General features: G+C 35.6%; 1 protein-coding gene across 1 annotated transcript in view; it reads right to left on the minus strand.

Annotated features, from left to right (window-relative positions):
- The window catches only part of ETNK1 (ethanolamine kinase 1), a 30,008-nt gene that overhangs the window by 3,647 nt on the left and 4,127 nt on the right, over window positions 1-22,234 (minus strand). The window contains exons 2-6 of the mRNA XM_062591782.1: window positions 12,050-12,309; window positions 11,111-11,251; window positions 9,616-9,758; window positions 3,132-3,215; window positions 1,681-1,841 (exon numbers count right to left, since the gene is read on the minus strand). Coding sequence (XP_062447766.1) covers window positions 1,681-1,841; window positions 3,132-3,215; window positions 9,616-9,758; window positions 11,111-11,251; window positions 12,050-12,309 — 789 coding nt within the window. The remainder of the gene's footprint in view (window positions 1-1,680; window positions 1,842-3,131; window positions 3,216-9,615; window positions 9,759-11,110; window positions 11,252-12,049; window positions 12,310-22,234) is intronic.

Genomic DNA, 22,234 nt, shown 5'->3' on the forward strand with positions numbered 1-22,234 from the left:
GTTTGAGATACTGTTCATAAACAAAGTTTGACTGTTGTTGGATGTTGTTTTTTCCTAAAAGACAAGGCAGCAAAATCAGGTGGAATTCTCTGAATAAGAATTACAACTAAACATGCTCAACAAGCAAATGAAGCTTTTAGATCCAGAGTCTGCAGCTGATAGCAGAGAGTATAGACTTCATAGCACACAAGACAGGAGGAGCAGGGAGTGGACTCAACACTGCCAGGCCTCACACTACGGAAAAACAAAACTTCCTAGGAACCATAGGACAGTACACATGCACTTTTGCTGCAATTTAAATCACTGAAATGTCCAAAACAAAACCTAGAAGTAACTCCCTGACTGCCAAGACACCACAGGCAGGAGAGCTGAGGCAATACTGAAAGATTCAAAAGTGGCCAAATTATCTTTATAAAACTAAGTATCTTAGTTTTACTCTTAAAAAATAATTAAAAAAAAGACTTTTAAGCTCACAAGTGTTATATGTCTTTATGAATTGCTGCCTTCCTCTTCTGTCTCCTTACTATTGTAAGCTCAGAGATCCACCAAAGAGCTCTGGACAACTTAGGGGTCTGTTACATAAAAGAACAGCTGATTAAAATACTTGGTAAAGTTTATCTCCAGTTGTTTCCAAGTACTGATTGCATCCTTTTCTTGGAATATTCTACATGAATCGTAACACATTGTCAAAATTCAGAGGCAAAGTAACTTGCTAACTTCTGCCATAAACTCTGAGGTCAATAGAAGTTAAAAAGCAAAAAGTACTGTGGTCTTAGTCTAAAATCTAGTCATCCACCATTAAATAAACCTACATCTTATTGCTTCTTAAAAGGCCTGGCACAAAGGATACACTTAATACACATCCATATGTGAAACGATCTAAAAAACAAATTGGCAAATTTTACATTAAGGAACAGTATTGGTATAACTGTGATGGTTTGAGAATGCGAGACAAGTGAGATCCTTTGACAAGTGAGATCCTTTGACAGTCATGTTAGAAGATCTAGAAAACCCAACTTCCAGTCTCTGAAAAGGATCAATTCACATCTTGTTCTCTCTCCTCACTCTGTTCCCCTCCCCTCTTTTTTAATACAAAGGTCAGTTGTATTGGAGGTGTTGAGAACTTGCCACTCATAATACTTCTACTAGCTAATTTAGATAGCCATCAAGGCACAAGAGACAGCTTAATTTTCTCTCTGACAACGAGGAATGACAGAAGCTGACTACATGGAAGCAATGCTTGACCTGAGCCTTTTCAAGGAAAATCAGCTGTAGGAGAAAGGTCAAGGGGGAGCAGAAGGAAACAGAATCACACACAGTAAACAGAGGCCTGCCACATCAAGACTCCACATTCTCATTAAAACTGGTCAAAAATGATTTTGCCTAGAAAATGGTTGCATCTTATGACTTCATATGTGACGTAACATTATCTGTCTTCTAGAGATGAAATGCATTTGAGTGACCACTTAATGCATACGTAAACAGCTTGAGGAATAGGCATGGTGTTATCTGAAAAGCGAGAGCAAAGGGAAAGCTCAAAATTTAAATAACACAGGCTAGGGAAGTTTTTCTTCATATACTACAGCACTTTGAATAAGAACCTGGCAATTGTATTTGTCTATAAAGTAATAGGTTTCTCTATAGCATTTGATATATTTTAATCCACAAATTGTTATTTACCAGTGCAAACTGATTGACTTGAACATAAAGAATTTCAACCTCCTTCTCACTGACTTCTGTACCAAATCCTTTGTATTCTTTGTAGGCCTCAAGGTAAGATCTCAGCCACTGTTCCTGTAATTCTCTATTGGGATAAAGGTTGTAGTCTACCTCGTTTACTCCTAGAAAAAAGGGGGAAAAAACAACAACAAAAAAATTAGGTTTTCAGAGCATCTTTTGAAAAAGGAACAAACACACATCCACATGGCACAGAAGCACAATAGTCAACTATTCCTTCCCCAGGGTAACGTGGGCAAACATGAGTATCTGTATTTTTACTCTGAGACATTTTTAGTCACAGGTTGGCAAGAATTTCTCAAACAGGATTCAACTTAGTAAGAATTATCCTGTATATATATTTTCAGCCAAACACATTTTCTATTTATACTTCAAAAGTCAGCAAGTTTGATGTCAAGGGAAGCCTCAGGAAAAATCATCCGCACTGTAAACCAAGAGCCCTCCCACAGATGTCAAGTATTAATGCATTTTGTATGAAAATGGACTTTATGCAACATAATCCAAAGTTGAATCCAATTAAACACATATTTCCAAGATAGAAACTTCACAAAAAGTCCACCCCTCTCGTCCACAGCATTAAAAGTCTCCTCTCTGTAACTAGCTTTTGGTCCTATTTTTCCTGTATAGCATATAGCTCCATATCTGCCTAACTGGAGATCCAGGACTCCCAATTCTGGATGAAAGTTCATGCCCACTGGCTATTATTCCCAGAGGAGCTGAGAGCATATCTTGTCTACAAAGCTGCATAAAATTGTTCTGTTTTCAATAATCTGCTTTTAGACACACTTTCTCTCCCTCTTTCAAGGCCCCCCTTTGTCTCCCTTCCATTATATCACCTTCCACATATGTCCTGTACATTACATGCTTTCTCAGGAACGTTACACACAATACGTGCATGTGTCATCAGCAGTGTTATATGAGAAACAAAATTCTACTTTATGAACACTGCAGGCCTCTAACACTTGAACTCCTTCCTGAAAGGCACAAGAACAACACAAGAAACAAACCCCCTAGACTTGTGCTTGACCTTTGCCATTCTCTACTTATCCAGTACAATTGTTTTGCAGAGTCAAAAAAATTATATATATTTCTTATTTGCGTGTAGACTCCTCTTATGGTACTTACTCCTTAAAGACTTACTTAAACTTTGAAGGGATTTCAGATGAAAAATAATTTTTCAAATACATTTTGTGAAGAACTTAATTTTAGAAAGACTCAAAGGGCATAACCAGCATAACCTGAAAGAAGTGACATTAATATATTTTGATACTGTCAGATGAACAGCTACACATATAGACAGAGATGTATACACATATGCATAGCACATGTGAGGTACAGGAGTGAGAATCATTTTGTTACCAAGTTGACTTTTACCTTGGAAATCCAAGCTTTACCTGCAAATTCATTGAAGTGATTCCCAATGTCATAAGCCAAGTAGTTGTATCCAGAGTACTCATAGTCTATGAACTGTACATCACCTATGTGAGACAACAACAGCAACATCAGAGTCCACATCAAAGTAGTCACAGCCCTAATCCTTTGGTGCCTTTGAAATTTTGAAGAAAAACACAACACACTGTCTTATTTGTGCTCAGTTGTGTGTACTCAGACATTCCAGGGTAAGGTTGTGAATTTTATGATACAAGATTATCTTGAACATTCATTAAAGAAAGCTCTTAAATAATTATGTAGAGCTTACAATATTTTATTTTTAAACTATGAATAGAAGTTCAAATTTAACTTTTACCACATGAGGGCATCCATTGCCTTCAAAGTAAGAAACATCGCAGATGATCCTTTACTTAAACTTTATCTAGAAATAAAATAATTTTCCCAGCTTCAATAATAGTCCTGTTTATTCTCTCACAGGCATGTAACCAAGGTGGATTAATATGTTGTAACTTGTTGGTATTATCCCCCCAACAGTACTTACAATTTAAGTCTTGCTTTGTTGTTTTTTAGTTGGCTTAAACTAGTCAACAGAAAGTGACAGAAAATGCTCAGGTGTTTGAATCTAGGTAGTTTTACAAAAGAAGAACTGATAAAGCAGCAATCTGCCCCACATGCTTCCAAATCACTAACTTTTATACCATACAGTGTTTACCTACAGGGAAGCAGGGGAAAGTGCTTCATTCAAGGTAATACAGCCTTGAACCTCCTCACGAAGGTCTGTATCACAGCAAATTGTCAAGACATCAAAAAGTTGGAATAATTTAACTAAACGTCTTGCATTTCAAGGGAAACAGTGAAATTACTAAAAGCATGAGGGGGGAAGTGAGGGGTAACTTAAGAGTTGTTCACAGTAGAAATTTAAAATGTGAATGAAAATAGAAATCTTGTATTTCCCACTGCTATGCTGAAAGTAACAGCTTTCATGATTTGCCCTACTCCCCCTCCACATTTTTCTTTTTCTGACTGTGTATTTATTTAATAAAAACTTATATTCCTTCTATTACAATGAATAACCTTATTTATGTGACTTAAAACGTCTTATAGATAGTAATTCTAACTACCAGATCTCCAGGTTGAAAAAGCAAGAATAAAGTTGGACTGCATTAGCTATTTCCTGGACTGTAAGGATTATAAATCTCTAGATTTATAAACTTGCTAGAAAGATTTATGGATATTGCACACACCAAATACAATAGCTTTGCCACACACAAATGTCCCAAGCAAGTTATTGTAGGACAGCTGTGTTAGCTTCTCATATCTGTGCAGTTCATCATCTTTATCATGCCTTAAACACTAACTCATTAACGTTTTCATGTTTTTATATGTATCCATCTTCTTACATAAGTACTTAAAATGGAAATTAAACCACAATATGATAAACAAAACCACTTAGTCACAATCCTCCAACTCTGAATTTACCCTTTCCTCCACAGAAACAGAGGATTGTGTACCAAGCTTATGAGGTTAAACATATTAGGCTCTGACAAACCAACATGGGACTGACCTGCAAAGTAGCAAGCTCCTCCCAGGAAAATCTTGTTGGCAGTACAAAATTCAGGTTCTCTAGAACACTAAAGCAATTTTACAACAGCTGCAGCCAAGATCTTATGATACAGTCACAGATTAACTTCTCCTGCTACTTGACTGATACATTCATACACTTGCATGTTTTTGTACTTCTTACTGGTTCTTTAGTTTTTGTTTGTTTTAAACAAACATTTGTAAGTTACAAGCCAGTAAAAAATGCACAGCCCAACCCTGGTTACTATTCTGCTACACAACTGAACTACTAATCCCCTCCCCAATCATTTAATATTGCTTGTATTCAGAGTTTCTCTCCCATATAAAATATAAACATGTCAGTTGTAAAAGTCTGTCTGCAAAATAGCAACATAAGATATACTTTGAATTACTTTAATGCCCAAATTTCATCTTGAACATCTGTAGTGCCAGTAGTTTTTTTTTTAATACAGCTATCCTTTAGATCTTATTTCCCAACACAGTTAATTATATCATAAAATAAGAAATTCAAGCTAACAAGGTACAGATGAGGCTGTTACCAGGCTCTGCGCTCTCCTATGGGGAAGTGCATGTGAACAAGTGATGCGATAAATCTCCAGGCAGTGCGTTTAAGTAGCATCGTGCACACCGCCACAAGGTGGCAACAATGGCATACCTAATCTGTAGCAGATGAAGAAAATTTGGCAAACTCACATTTGATAAGACAAAACTTTAAAAGTGAAAAAAAGTCTTGCATTTTTACTGATCTCTTTCAGACCCATGCTACTGTGGAACATAAATTTAAATTTTGGCACAAAACAGATTAAAAAAGCACAAGTCTTTCTTCTACAAAGAAAGCAAAAATCTTAAGACTCACTCCGCAAGTCTTTTGCATACATATCTCAGCTACCTTGTTTTAGGAGAAACAGAAGAAACTTTATATTAAATGTCAAACTATACACAGTATTAGAAATTATTCTTAAGACTTATTGCAATTCATACAGGAAAGCTATTTCTAAAACATATGGCTTACACTAGCAGTTAATCATCAAGTAGCTTTTGTTTTATAGCAGTCTAAAGAATTTGTTATATTCCACCGATATCACCAGAACAGGCAGACCAACAATACAGTAATAAAAACTTATTTATTTTATTAAAGTCAAAGAGTGGTTAGAACTACACTCTCATCTCTCTGGACAAGCTACTGTCATAAACAGTAATAAAGATATCAAGAATGTTTGAATATTTTAAGTTGAAAATAATTTCTTTTACTAAGTGATCTACTACTGTAGACAATATACAACGTAATGTATGCACACTACAAAAAGATACAAAACAAGCCACGTGGTGCTTTACCTCTAATTCCAATTTTTAAATATATCCAAAAAAAGTAACAAAGAGGGCATCTGTTGGATCTCTTCAAGGAAAGGTAGGAAGGTGATGAGACCCCTCCTTCTAATTGCTCTTCATTTTCAATGGTTTAGCAAGTTAAACACTTTCCATGTGCAAGTCCTAGACATAGTTCTCACAAGAGAATCATGTATCCCAAGCTCTCTCCTATCCTGATCAGGAGGTGAGCCAATGAGGCCCTACAACAGAGCTTCATTAAAGAGAATGACCTATGCTATGAACATAGTTAAAAATACAGAAAAGGGTCACATACCCGCAGAATAATTTTAGCTATAAATACCCGATATGCCTTTGCAAAATAACATAGGTTTTTAGATCAAAACCAGAAGCCTTAAACATACCTCAGTCTTCAGAAGCACTGAGCACCCACAGACTCCTACCAAAGATCATAGAAAACATTGGGTAGGCAGAGGGAATAAACAAAACAGAACCAGCCATCTACCTACACGCTTAACTTCCTGGCAGATGATGTTAATACATTTAAAAAGAGCACATACAGATAGAGTCAAAACAAGAAAGAAAAAAGGGGGTGGGGGTGAGGGAACACTACATGCTACTGATACTTGGTCTTACTGAATAGCAAGTATTTGAATACTTTTGAATACTCTTAAGATACAAGGTATCTTTCAAAACTCCCAGCACAAATTTTAAAAAGCTTTAAAAACATCAGGAGGTCTATAAATACATAATACCAAGCAGCAAGCAGACTGACTATTTTGATGTTCAAATTGTAATTAAGAACACGAAGTTCTGAATTTTCTTTGAAAAGTAATTCACACTCATAAGTTATGTAAAGTAACACTGGCAAATTCTTGTATCCTGAGTGATTTAAAAGGGACATTAAAAAAGCAGCAAGAGGCACAGTTCTCTGAGCCACAGTGTGAATGAACTCAAATCAGATGAGTGACACACTCCACTAAATGGAGACAGCACTCAATATGTTATTCCGGCCTTCTAAAAATAGCTTAAGGACACAAGACTGATTCTTCTTAAAAACAATTATGTGGCACAATTATGATTTGTCTTGCAACTGAACATGAACTTGATCTGGAGAATAAATCTAAAGCAAAGCACAGGGACAAAACACAACCATTTTATCTTCATTGGACCAGAGTTCTTGTATATGTTGACAGTCTGTAGCTATGTTTTTGTTTCCATGTCTAGTCTTAAGCATTCAAACAATATAAGGGATGAAGTGTTGTTAAAACCAATAAATGAGTTATGTTGTTTGTGCCAGCCTCTTAAAAAAAAAAGAGAGAGAGAGAGAGAGAGAGAGAGAAACAAAAAACAGATGAACACTATCTGCTTTGATCGAACTTTACAGAATAAAAGGGAGAGAAAAAAAGAAATGAGTAGTTGATCTAGAATATTGATTTTGATTTTTCTCTCCTTAACTACAGTTCAGGGTCACCAAGATGTTTCTCATACACACGGGTACCTTTCTACATGAATTGAATTAATTTAGTAAGATCTCAGCAACATCAAAGCTGTTAAACTAACTTCTTATGTCAGAATTTATACCTAATGGTGAAGTGCATCTTTAGAGATTCTATTTTCTGCTCTCAAATACTCTATGAATGGCATTGAGGTTTGGTTACTATAGAAATGGTACCTGTTCGACCTGGCTGGATTGCAGAAGTTTTACAGTACAGTACACCTGTACAACATTCAAGCATGTAAGTTTAACAATCTACCTACTTTAAACTTCCAAGTCTTCTTCCCAGTTGCTTACAGCTAGCTTCAGGCCAAAGTACTTTACATACCTCCCTCCTCCCCACCCTGCCCCAAACACTAAACACTCACACACTGGTTATTGTAGGATTGCTCATAAGTGATGCACTGCTGGCATTGTTTTTTCCTCCATTCTGTTTACAAAAAGAAAAGCATATAGCATTTGTTTTAAAAATAGGAACTTTAAACCTATTGACTGTGACAACGAGCCTTTTAAAGGAACACCTCCTGTTTTATTTCACTCTGAAGTATGGTTATACTATAAAAAGTGATCATTAAGAAAAAAAATGATCACAGTAATTCCAGCTTAAAGGAAAAAAAAATCAACACACAGTAACAATTCATTTATTTTTGGTACTAAAAGAATTGCAATTCTAATGTGTCTAAGCACACAAGGTTTTTTGTTTGTTTGTTTCAAGTAAATTGTAATCTACCATTGGATCTAAATAAAATGTTTTATTGAATTCTATAGAATTTAACACTGATGGTAATCACACTGTACAGGTGTAACAGGACCTATGCAACTAGAAGCACTAGCAATTCCCTTCAAAAATGGAGTTGCTCAGATGGAAACTTACAAAATACAAAGTGTGTGTGCATGTCTGTCTGTCTCGCATTCAGTGAATATCTGATGCAGAGAGTGGTTATACATATAGAGCCAATTTTCATATGAGAACTAACTCCAGCATTTTCTTTGCTTATTTTTATTTAGAACTTAAGGCACAAAAGCTGACCAAGGATGAGTGAGAACACTTCAGTTCCATTCAAAGTTACTTACTTCATGTTGGTTTAAGTGCCAAACTGATCACCAAACTGTTACAAACACATACAAAGCTACTAAAAAGAACATGTCATCCTCATTTCTAAAGAGGGTCTTGAACATCTATCTGACGAATCTGTTGCACTCAGTTGTGAGTAAGGTTGTGAAGGTAAGCTAGAAAATTTAAGCATTTTTACTGCACCATGTCAATTTTAGCATCCCAAGTTGCTTTGTGTTTTTGTTTTAACATGCCATTTAACTGCTTCATTTAGTAACCGAACCTCAAACCACTAAAACCAAGCAATGAAAGACACTGCGGGTTTCAACAGAAACTAAGCTTTTGTATAAGGCATCTTTAATAGAAGTTAATCATTTTATGAGTTTAATTTACTGTAATAAAAACAAAAACATAATTCACCTTTGCCAAGATGTGTACTGCCTAGAACAGTTTAAAGAATGCATATATTTACAAGAGGAATCTTCAACATGAAGATGTCCATGTACCTCATCCAGAATAGAAAAACTGAACCACTGAGCGTAGTGCTAAGTGTCATCAAGATATTTCATCATATAGGTCTTTTCCTTGGCAACAACATAATCTGACAAGCCAGAACAATACACAGATACATAGGAGATAGTCTTTAGGTTATTTTCTATGCTTGCATGATTCCTTCCCCCTCTTCCCCCCCCCCCAAAAAAAAATTTTGCATACTGGAATAGAATTATTGTGAACAATTGCATATTTTGAAGCTTTCAGTCATACAGGCAGGCTATATATTAACAAATTCATTAAGAAAAAAAACCAAGAACTCCCAAGATTTTTCTTTATACACTAGCATATAGATGAGAATTAGCTAATTAGGCAAATAATTACATATACAGATACTGCTACCATTACATTGAATTTTAAAGTGTCAAAATGAGTTCACTTGTTGCCGTCAGTAAAATGACATCATCAACTTAGCAAGTACAACTCTAGAACAAAACAAAATAAACCAATACTTACTGCTATGTTTAGTACCTACCTCGTTTCTTGTTGTAAATAATATTCTTACACAAAAGGTCATTGTGACAGAGTACCACTGGCGAGCCTAAATTTGACAATCTTTCCTTCATCCAGGCCATCTCTTCCTGAAGGACTTGAGGACTTGGAATGTCACTTAAAAACCTTTTTAGGCATAAGACATTAATATTCAGTATTGTACTCCACAGCAAACAGTTGCAATGAGGTAACTTTATTATTATCCTCTTCTCTCTTGTTTCCAGCAACTCAATACACCTTCTCTCAAAGTAGGGCACCATTTCCCTTGCCACCCCTTTAGTCAAATTATGACCAGTACTCCCCTCTCCCCACCCAAAAGTTATTCTCTGAAGACAGTAGCAGTCCAAAACTCAGAGGCAGGATTGAGTGCAATCTTGCACATTTTCAAAGACTATATAGATTAAAAGGGATGTAGCATGATTTTCATTCACTTAATGCTTAAAACATTATTTGCTTCAAATAGAATACGTGATTAAATACTACATGTATCTATACAAATAAGAACATCATTTTTTCTTTAGTACGGCAAATACTCAAAGAGCTATTTTATGTTTCAGATTTTCAACTAGTTGCTCAAATTTTTCATTTTTCTTGAGAACTTTATCTAGTAGAAGAAAATCAAATAATACAACTTTCTTATTGCATTCCTTAATTAAAAATGCAGCAAACAGTGCAACTGGCCTCAGTATTTTTAAAGAGGTTTTTAAGATTGCTTTAAGCTGAAATTCACTTATTGAAAGGTATGAAATCTGATGATATTGTACAAACACTTTCAATTATAGCTTTAAACTTTGATTTCCCCTTCCTCCCTGAAAAACATGCTTTCAATTCAAGCTTTAGAAAAACCCAAATGCAAGTGAAACCATTACTTGTATTCCACAACAGAAAAGATTTGACTGCACAGACTTTTTCCCTCCTCCTCTGGAAAACATTCTGGAAGTGTATCTCATTAACTAAGTCAACTTTTCATTAACTTTACTTTTATATCATCTTGGTTTTTGAATAAGAAAGTCTATGAATTGAACAAATAACATAGAACAGCTAACAGAGGCAGGTCAGAAGGAACTGCAACCCCCCCAAAAAACAAACAACATGCTTTCAGGATTTATTCCTCAACAAATGGCTCTATGCCTTTAGGGAGACTGGAGAGTCTAAAATACACCCATCTAAAGAAGTACCTTCACTGAGCCTTGGTTCTTTATGAACATACACAAAATTACTACCATGTACTATGAAGTGTCAAATCAACACAAGCACTATATGCAAAAAACACACACTCACACACTACACTCAGTGAATTAGAAGTCTCTTTTTTGTCATATTTTACACTTATAAGCTACTTAGGGTAGGGTAAACCCAAAGTCTTACACACCTTCAACCTTAAATGATAACTCAAGGTATGTCAAATATTTTTCTACTCCATACCCTGAAATGAAGTAAGAATGGTCAGTCAGAAAAGCAGATAATGAAATATTTACCTTTTATTTACTTCCTCATCTGTAAATTCCGTGGGTATAAGAGAAAAATATTTCCCCATCTTCAGCCAGAGGTTAGATTTAGGGATCCATCCATTGTGTGCATGAATAGTATGGATTTTAGCAAGCTGTCTGGCAATCAGTCTAATAAAACAAAAAGTTTAATTTAATGTTACATTTGCAATAGACAGGACGGTCTTTAACATATCTTTTCCTAACAACAAGAGGAGACAACAATATGCAAAACAGCGAATCCAAGGAAGAGATGCACAAGACCAGTTGTATGGAAGCATAATGAACAGCCTCCTGCAAAACTCAAAGGTCTTTAATAGCACTACTAAAAAGCTGGGGGGGGGAGGGGGAAGAGTGCATTAGTTCAGTTACAGCATGCACTTGACCTGTATTTACAGTCTATTCTTCAACTTATGGATCTTTAGAAGAGTTGACTTAGATTAGCTGCAGCTTTTTGGCATCAAATACATTTTAATTCATGTATAAAATGCCAAGTCTTCACTGCTGGTACCTTAAAAAAATTAAGTCTTGATGAAGACTATTTTGAACCTATTCAAACAAAACAGAGTGTACTAGAAACCAAGAGCTAGGATTCACTTTAATCAAATACAGCCCCCTATGCTGAACAATGCACCATGTTAAGTAAATAAATTTCCTGGTGGTAAAATGCAAGTTTTAATAAATATCTTGGAATAAGGCCACCTCTAATATAAACCTTGCTGCTTCCCCAGAAGACTGTGTATGTTCAGAACTGAATATCATGATAAACTAGATTAATGAGCTGTCATATAGTAAGAGTATTAAATACTCCTATAATCATAGTAACATAATAAGTTGTTTTCTGTCTACCTTCATACTAACTTTGAGATCATCTGGGTCTGATGGAACACCATAAATGCATCACAGAACTCAACAAAATAAAAATCTTACTTGAAAATATCTGGATTGCACACATGTTCTGGATCCAGTGCTTCTCCCTGCATGAATTCATAGCATAGGCCATTATTGAAAGTACAGTATAGTTGAGGGGCACAGCCATGGGCCTGCAACACACGGAAACTCTTCACTTCCTCATCTCGATCTACTAAGAGCTCAGTCTTATTTCCGTAGATTCTAACTAGAACCACATCATCTGTTACATCACCCACGTAGCAGCCAATAAGTTTATTGGTGATTCCATCGGTGAACAGCTGAAAAGTTAAATAGAAAAAAAAAAGAAAAAAAGCATAAGCTATTTAGTTTTGTATTTGTATTTTGGACATGCAGGAGAGGGAAAAGAATACAGGGTTACTCTTACAGGATCACAAAACTCAAGTGTTTATGTGACTGAGAATTAACAAAATAAATCTTCAGGATACAGAAAAAAACATGGAGAAAAATTCAAAGGTCTTCCACATAACACATGAAGACAGATAAGGAAGACATGAAAACATGTTACAGTGAAATACAGAAATACTTGTGCAAAAGCCAGCAACTGAATTTTCACTATTATAAAACAATATATTACTGGTGGATTAAAATGGCTCAAATAAAAGCCTCAACAAGGCAATAATCTTGTATCCAGAACAGGAAGGAAAACTACCTGGTGCTAATACATGCCACATGAAAATTAAGATAGTTTTGATACATTTGATAACTTCAGCTTTTGCTGATCAATGAACAAGCATAAAAGGTATTTCTGGAGTCCTAAGCTACTCCTTTTAAAAGCCAGAATTCAGATCAGAAATTCAGTTCAAGTTCAGTGGTTACCTTCCCACTGACTTGGAGATTCTACTGTTTGACAATGACAATTCCTGAAGTCACTTACTCTGGCTCCTCTGCAAATCTGAGGAAAGTATGTCAAGAACAAGACCCCAGTCTTCAGCTTTAGACATCGTTCTAAATCTAAGTTTCAGGAAAGATTTAATTTTCTGCCATTTCACTTCACAAATAGTGCATGACATTCAAAAGACAAACAAGCATTCTGAGTCTTTATCATTAAAATACATTGAAAAGCAATTTTTAAAGCCCTGCAATTTACTTTGCCCCAGTGACCAGACTATTCACTGGTAACCAAATAAGCTGAAGGTGAAGCAAACAACTCTCCACAAAAATAAGAACATTAAAAATAAGAACATTAATTGGGCATTATACTTAAATCTAACGACTAGTTATTCATTGCCTTCTAAATAATAATGGAGCTATGAGTGCTACAACTTCCCTGCTATGGAAGAAACAACCATAAACTTCTCCTTTCAACTTTGATGACAGAGGACTAAGTAGTCATAAACAATTTTCACTCCAGGACATGCCACCAACAAGCAGACTGGACAAGCTACTGGACTGCATGTGCTGAAGCACATGTAATAAAGCGTTTCTAAACGCCCTCTGTGCCTGCAAGAGCAATACAGCAACTGTCTCTTCTGCAGTCTGTGATAGTTTTACAGTTCAGAAAAATCAATCAGATTTGGGGCTTTCAAACTCTTTGCACCCTGTAAACTCAAGACTGAATGTTTACAAACTTGCTAGCTGAGCTTTTAAGACATCCAGCAGTATTTTGTCCTAGGCTTGTTTGGGTTACAAGAGAATTCTGTGAAAACAAGCACAATCTCAGAACCAGCTCCAGTAGCAAGGCTAGCTACAGGAACTCTTAAACTAAAGTGACTCAAAGGTAAGGCATTAACCACTGTCAGGTGACAAACCTACTTTCAGGGACAAACTACATGAAATGCGAGGATGCCAACATTTTCATAACTCCTGAACAGCCTCCTGCACAACCACAGCAGATTTAAATGTGAGGTAAATGATTTAAAGTTACGGTTCCCACAGCAACTGTAATTTGTACTCAAGCAGAATTTTTTAGGGTTCACAGTATTTTAATTACAGTCCTAGCATGCTTCTTTTCCTGTTCTGTTGGCCCCAAAACCTTAATTAAAACTTTATTAAAAAAAATTAATCACACAAAACACAATCTCCTTTCAGCACTCTGCACTAAAATAGGTGACCAGCAGAAAGCAACTTCAAGTTGGTTAATGCACACACTTAAAGATAAACAATATTCTCGTAGATGGACACCTTACAGCTTTAACTTAATGTCTTTCTACCATTAACTCTCTTCAGACTTTTTTGGCACGTGCACAAGAGACAAATGTAGATCCATTCCGACAACCTTTATTAGCCCTTTTTCAAACTATGTAGGTGCTTGATGCTGTTAATACTTATTTAAAGGCAACCTGAAGACTTTGGGGACAATAGCTTTAATTCGTAACTGTAACAAAAGTGGGAAAAGTAGCCCAATATTGAAACCTGCCTTAGCAGAACGAAAATACTAAGTTTTCAATGACAACAATGTGAATTCCTCATTATCAGGTATCTCCTCACTCATCCTTCCTCTTCTCTCAAACTGGAAGCTAGAACCAAAACAAAAACACTGACAAATATAAGAAGCATGCTGCATTTCAGACATCATACTAAAGCTTAATGAAAGATTATTTTTTTGTCTTTTATTGAAATACCCATCAACAATAGGCAGCTTCCCTATACTCACCTTTGTCCTTCAGAATCTAATTCCCCCTCCCCCCAAGTCAAACACAGAAAGTTAAAAATTCTGACACCCCCGCTCTCCAAGAGGTGGCTATATTTTGGAGAGAGGAGAAAAAAAAATCACCCCTACTGTTGAAACACAAATGACAAGTTCATTTGCAAGACACCAAGCACAAGGAGCAGTTTTTAAATGCTAAAGAAAATTTTCTGAAACTATGCTAAGTCTCTCCATTTAGAAAAAGAGACAGCATCTTCCACTGTGAAGTCTCTACTTTGGCTATTATGTCTTGCTTTCCCCAACATTCTCTGTGATGAGGTGAACATGTTCCATAATAGATGCAAAAAAGGGTAGGGAGAGCTATATTTGTCATCACAGTAACAAAGGAGTGCTCTAGGTCCCTGAAGAGAAACACAGAAAGGCAGAGAATATGAAGTCACACTCTATTTGCTTACATCTTTAAAGACTCTCAAGTCTTGCAGAACTAGGTTCAACAGATCATTTACTTTCCACCTACATAAGACGACCTTAAACTCAAATAACCCTGCTTAAATGATTCACTCAGAAATAAGACTTCACAATTCAGGGACAAGTTTCATTGCAAGATATCACCTTAAAAAAAAAAAAAAAAAAAAAAAGAAAAAAAAAAAAAGTCTTTTGCTATTACACAAAAGTTTTAATGTACATTTTAATGTAAGACCTAATGCTCTCATATTTATAGAGCAACCAAACACTACACAGAAGCGTGGACAAAAAATCCTTGCCTGTTCTGAAAGTCATAACTGAAGTAACTATTCCAACAGAATAAGGTTACAAGGTCTGAGATTTTTGGAAAATGAAAACCTTGAAAGAAATAAGCTTCTAACTATTTATCAGAACAGCTAACTACACTAATGCTATCACTTCTTAATAGACAGTTTCAGTACATATGTCTTTCACTACATTCATCTATAGTTACCTCCTTTACAGACAACGAGGATTTATTGATTCCATTAGTTTTACTAAGAATTTTCCAAGTTCCCTAAATGTCCCTAGATACTCAAAACTAGCAGTGAAAGGTACACCAGTGAACTTTTGCTGATAAATCTTCAGATGTAATTTTCATTAAAACAGAAATTAAAAGACTTGTAATTTCCACACACTAGAGACTAGATGAAAACATCTTTTAGTCCTTCACACAATCATCACCTTTCATCAAAGATAAGCATGTGACAGTGCGCAGAGCCAGAATAAGAGACAACTATTGAAGGCAAAAATTCTTCATTATTTTTCATAACTGCTAATTTTAAATTGTTACCATGTTAACTATTGCAACTGTAAGAAGAAAACTATACCTTTTAGTATCATACCTCCAGGTTTTCATATTAAAATGAATACAACTGTACTCTAACCCTACCCTATCTTTTTTGCTTGACCTACATGCAGACATTCTAAGTTTTCTCTAAGTATGTAAGGATATTAATGCAATACAGCACAACACATCAAGGTAAGTATGATCTGCTTGAAGAATGTTACCTTCTTTAACCAAACACAGTATTTAAATGTTTCAGGTGTAGCTTATCTGAACTCAGATTACACCTTCATATTACAATGTATTCATTCATAACTCCCGTTCCTAAACGTGTAATATAGCAGCAAACAAATGCATAAGTACTGTTCCCACATATTTTTGCACAAAAACAGAATTGTTAACTTTCAAGAAACTTGGAAGAATCCGTCATTAAAATCTAGAGTCAATTGCTTCTCAGAAATCACCAAAATTGAAAGTATACACTTTATACTCTTAGCTAGTATCCAATTAAGGTAACTTAGGAACATGCCTAAGTTCTTTAAAACAAAAGCACGGGGGGAGGAATTGCTTAGTGTCATCAATATGTACAACAGATATGCAGAATTAGGGTAAAGACTTTTAGTTTAAAGAGCTGATGTTTTTCAAAATAAAGAGCACTTTGCCCAGAGGTAGGTCTTGACTTGTCCAACAATGTACCTTGAAACATATTACATATCAAATCTCTATCACACACACACACACCTATCTTTGGTGCAAGTTCCTGCACAATCATATCAACCTTATACCAAAGAAAACCTCTAAGAGGTAACTCCACAAAAGTGCATTCAAGATCTATTACTGACAAAGCATTTCACACAACTGGTATCAATATAGGTTGCCTGAGCAACCATGTATCTAGCTCTGGAACAGTGCCTCTTTCTTCCCCCTCATATATTTTCCACAGTATTCAGGGTCATGCCTAGGCTCCATTCCAATCTTCTCAGTCTTGTACACATATGCCAACATCTGGGCCAATCATCTAGATGAAGCCATTAAAAAGAAAACATTATCTGAATCAGCAGAGCCTGAAACTGGGCTCAGAGTTCAGAACAGAAAATCAAGTTTGCTGCCTAGCATTCTTATTTTGGAATGCCTTATCAAAATCAAAACCAGACACACCTGAAACCCAGGAGCAGCAGCTCAGTTTCTGGCCACTGTTTTTCTGCCCTGAATAGCAAAAGTAACCAAAACTATTCTACTGTTTTTCCATTCCTATTCAACCAGATAAAATAAACAAGTCATATTCAGAAACACAATGGACACCACTATTAGAAGGACTGTATCAACTCACTCGCGTATCAAATGAACATGACCACTGCCAACACATCTTAGAAAGAACAAACACCTGACTAAATATAAAGAGAGAAACAGAAGTATTTTTGTAACTAACACAGGAATGTAGCAGTGGAGTTAATCCTATTAATGAAACAGGTTAGAGGAAACAGAACAGGTAAATAAGAAGTTGCACTCAAATCCTGAGAAGTCAAGCATGTAGGATGAATATTTTAGAAAAAAAATGAACACTTAAGCACTACAAAACGACTGAGGAACAGCATATATAAAAAGAAATTTTTAAGACTACAAAGACCACAAATTTGAGAATCTGACTAACTTTAAAATTTCTAAATGATAAATGTCAAGTGCAAACTTCAAGTAATTGTTTTCTTCTAAAGAAAATAGTAGGGGTAATATTTAGAACGGAATACAATGTTTCTGACAGTATCTTAAACATTGTATGAGGTTCTAGGTTCTCTATTCTAGGTACATACACACACACACACACCCCCCTTACTAAGAAGCAGCAGATACAGTCTTCTGAAAAGACAGCTAATCTAAGTAGTAGCACTGTCCCACCTTAGACACGAATGAGAGGGAACAGGATGGCACACTTTTGGGGAAGGAATTGAAAACAAGATTGGGGGGGTTATTTACTGAATATTAGGAAACAACTTTGTGGAAGTTGAAAACATCTTGTTTGCCATAGTTAAATGAAAACTGCTGAGATGCAGCATTAAAGTCTCTGTCATTGCAGAACTGACACAGAGAAGTGAAAATCTGTTTAAGGATCAGAATCCGTAAGTACCAGACTTGCTCCCAATCTGAAGTCCACTGTTTTCTATCTGATGGCAAAGAGGGGAAAAAAGTGAGGGAGAAAAATTCCCAGTGTACAATGGTACCACAGCATATCACTGAGATTTCTGCTACTATTGTCAAAGTTTTATTAAACAACTCTCAAAAGCAGCTTGCTTTTCCCCTGCACAGAATGGCATCACATAAAAGGCCAAGCTCTATGTTCATCATAAATAATGATAGCCTAAAAAAAACATAGACATAAGCAGTATTGAAAAAAAAAAAAAGAAGCAATACGAACTCAATTTGCTTGTACTGTTAGGCAGACATGCTTCTGGCCACTGCACAGTTTGTCATACTGCACAGGCCTATTAATCTCTTAAAACAAGTCTTACTAGTGTTAATAAATAAAATTTACAACACGGAAATTGGACTCCCTCACCTGATAATTTTGGAACTCTACTTCTTATTAACATCTGCTTGTAACACGCTGCTCTAAGTAATTATTTACACCCAGGAGCCTTTTATTTATTGCTTTTTAAAAAAGCAGAAGAGTTAGCTTACTTTTCTAATAATAACATTCAGAACAACTTCTGTTATTCAGTATGAAAAAACATTTAATGTTGTCTACTTGTATAAGACAAAACCTAATACTCACTTTATTCTTTCATTCGAAGCGCCTTTCTTTGAAACCACTGTATTTGACAAATCAGCTTTAAATGTCTTGCCTGAAAGTTAAAACTGAGACGCACTAGGGCAAAACAGTGATTCTATTTAAAAAACAAAACAAAAAAAAACACAAAAAAAACACAAAAAAAACCCCCAAAAAACTGCTGAGGAGCAAAAAAAAAAAAAAAAAAAAGAAAAAGAAAGAAAGAAAGAAAAGAAGAGAAAAAGAGCAAACTCTCACTAAGCTCTCAAAAAGAGCAAACTCTCACTAAGCTCTCACTAAGGGACAAAAAAAGTAATCAGTAAACTCTGCAAGGCCGCATGAAAGAAGAGAGAAGAACAACATACAGGATATTATGAATAGCAGGCAGAAATTCTGGAAATAAGAAACAAAGGTAACCAATGGAAGTGAAGAATATGATGAAATGACCACGACAATTCAGCAGTAGGTTTTGGTACTCTTGTAATTTGGAAAAAAAAATATTTAAATATTTACTTATCACAGTGTGATAAGTATTTCCAGGTGAAGTGAGTCTAAGCTATATCCACATTCCGACAACATTTCTCAAAATAGTATTATATTGACCCACACAATCCAGACGAGATATACAGGAGATTAACTAACTTTGAAATCATGGCCTTCCAAGCTTTTGGAACAAATATAAACCAAAATGTTTACCAAAATACAAACTGAGGGTGAGAAAACTGCAAGTAAGAATGAGTTACACAAACGTTGTCACAGAAAGCAGAGATGGCAGAAACAAGAAATACCAAGCAAGTCCAGGAAGAGCAGAGAAATCTCAACCAAGGTGTGACACACCTTTGAGATTAAGTAGACTTTTACCAGCATTGGTCATGTTATTAGATTCCTGAAAATGATGTGTGATGGGTATGTTCCCATCTCATAACTAAACAGTTATAAAAAAAAAAAGTTTATCTGATCTTACTGCTCCAGGTGTTCAAAATTATGAAAACCAAATTACAATCATATGGATCAAACATGAACAGGGAGAAATACTGTGTCCCAGGGGCAAAGAAGAGGTGTGAAATCAAGTTGATTCTCTTATAAACTGGCAGTTACAACCATAGAAAGAGAAACAATAAAAGCTGTATTGTACTACTGGAAAAACAGAATAGTGAAGCTTTAGCATAAACAAGCAGCAGTTTCCCTGATTTTGTTTCTGCATACCAGACTTCACATTAAGGTCTCTAGAACAGAATGGGAAACTTTTAATGCATTCTTCTTAAAATTTTGCAAGCTTTAAAGCTTCTTTAAAGCTTGTATTGTAAAATGATGCTTCACTTTTTCTGGGAGAGTGCAGTCTATACAGGCTTACTTACAAGCATATACTTCCCAAGAACCTAATCCTTGGAACAAGGCTAGTTATTTTTCCATCTTTTCCTTCTGTTGCTATCCTTAAAGAGAGAGAGATTACAACAAATGGAAAATGTAGGCCTTAAGATTCTCACATATTCATCTTGGCTAATGAGAAAATTATCATGCAAAGATGCGCAGACTCTGGTGTCGTATCTTCTAGATAGGCACTAGAAATCATTCAATTACACTTGACAGTTGAAAGCCAATGTCTACATGATTTTGGTGGTCAGATAATCATGATCTGGCACTACTTGGTGTTAAGAGCACTGAGTCAAAAAGCAAGCCAGTAAATTAACCGCATCATTCCAGGGTAAGTTAGGACACATGTCGAACTACCAGTCTTCTATCGAACTCTCACAACACATAGCCATACCAGCAACATGGAGAAAGCAACACTACTACTAACCATGCTAAACAGTATTACTTAAAACATTTTTTGTTACCAAACTGCCAACTGTGCAGCCTCAAGGTAGAATTCAGTATTTTCTCTTTTTTGTTTTTCTTTCTTTTCTTTTCTTTTTTTTTTTTTTTTTTTTGGGGGGGGGGGGGAAACTGTTAGCTTTGATTTCACATCCTCCATATTCTCAACATAAAAACCATTTAAAAATAGATCCAAGTAGTCTATTATAAAATGCTATATATAGGTATGATGTCATCCCTTGAAAGGGCTTGTTCTGATCTAAATGTGTGACAAGAGACAAGATGAGGAAGTTATTTTTGTTTATGACAGAAGAAACCTTTCCATCTTGCTTATGGAGCATATTCTCCTATCTAAGGACACACAGTCAACATCAGGAAAGTAGTTTAAGACATGGTAAAGTGGTGAATTGTTAGAATTTTATTCTAAGAATTAATTTGCTGCTGCTCCTGTTAGAGGCCATGTTAAAATGAAATAAAATAAAATGATAATAATAAAAAAGAAACATCATAGATAGCCATCTTACTTTCCAATGTTACAAGTCTATATTATAAGTTATACTCCATTACATAGACAGGTCAAAAACAGTGTCTGAGCACATACTGATCATCTCTAATTAGAATCAGTAATCAATCCAAATAACATATCTATGGCACACAAACAGGTGACATCATGCACTGACGTGGCAAATGGTTACCAAGACTTTGCAGCATGTAGGATTGCTGTCCCACCTTCTCATATCACAAAACATCCTTTATCTGATGAAGCTTGATCACCTATTGTAATCAGAAGGGAGAAGCTGACCAGCCTCAAAAGACATTTAATACTGCCTAAATTTCCTGCTCATTGTGACACTGCATTCAAGGTGGACTTCAAATAGCAAGTTTTTTTTCCAAAATGCAGCAGCAAAGCAGTCTGACTCAAAAGTCTCATTTTTTTTTCTCCGTTCAACATCCTTCTGTTTAGATTTATCTATTACTTCAGCACATCAGTCTGTGACATCTTCATAGATTAACATATTGAAGTTTCAGTCCTTGCCTTTTAGGTAGTGACAACTTTCTCTACTTGAAGTTGTGATGTCCTAAAAACAGCTGAGCAATTAAAAAAAAAAGAAACCTCTTGTAAATGTGACAACATTAAAATACAAAGTAAAAAGTTGCTATTCAATGCCTCAATTTCTTCTGAGATTAACCTGAACCTAGCCACAGATCCGAGAAAAAAATACTAAGATCCTTATCAGAAAAAAAAAAAAAAAAAAAAGTGGTAGCCAGAAAAACACTGCCTGAAGAAAAACAGTTGAGCACCATATAAGTCAGAAAGTAAGGAAAAAAAGGAGGAGTAATGGTGTTTTCTTGTCAAGAAAACAAATCGTTGTAAGTATGGTCCTGTTTTGTAGTCTCAATCCGTAACTACAGGAATACATTCTTGTAAAGAATAGTAAAGAGTTGCAATAGTACTTATAGTCACAAAAACACAAATTCTAAGACAGGTAGACATGTGTATCTTGGTAACAAAGAGCACTAGGAAAAAAGCAAGGTCCCACTATTTCAGGGGAAAAAAAGAAAGTGCTAACACATTTGTTGGAGATAATCTGGAACACTGCAGAAGAGTTTGCAGAGAAAAGAAAAAGTTGTATTGAAGAATTTGATCTCCTTTGCCAAACTGTTCCATCTTCCCTTCTCTACCTCAGATTTGGGCAAAGAGCAATGACTACTGTTTTCTAAAATATC

This window comes from Rhea pennata, chromosome 1 (genome assembly GCF_028389875.1).
Source record: "Rhea pennata isolate bPtePen1 chromosome 1, bPtePen1.pri, whole genome shotgun sequence".
Lineage (NCBI taxonomy): Eukaryota > Metazoa > Chordata > Aves > Rheiformes > Rheidae > Rhea > Rhea pennata.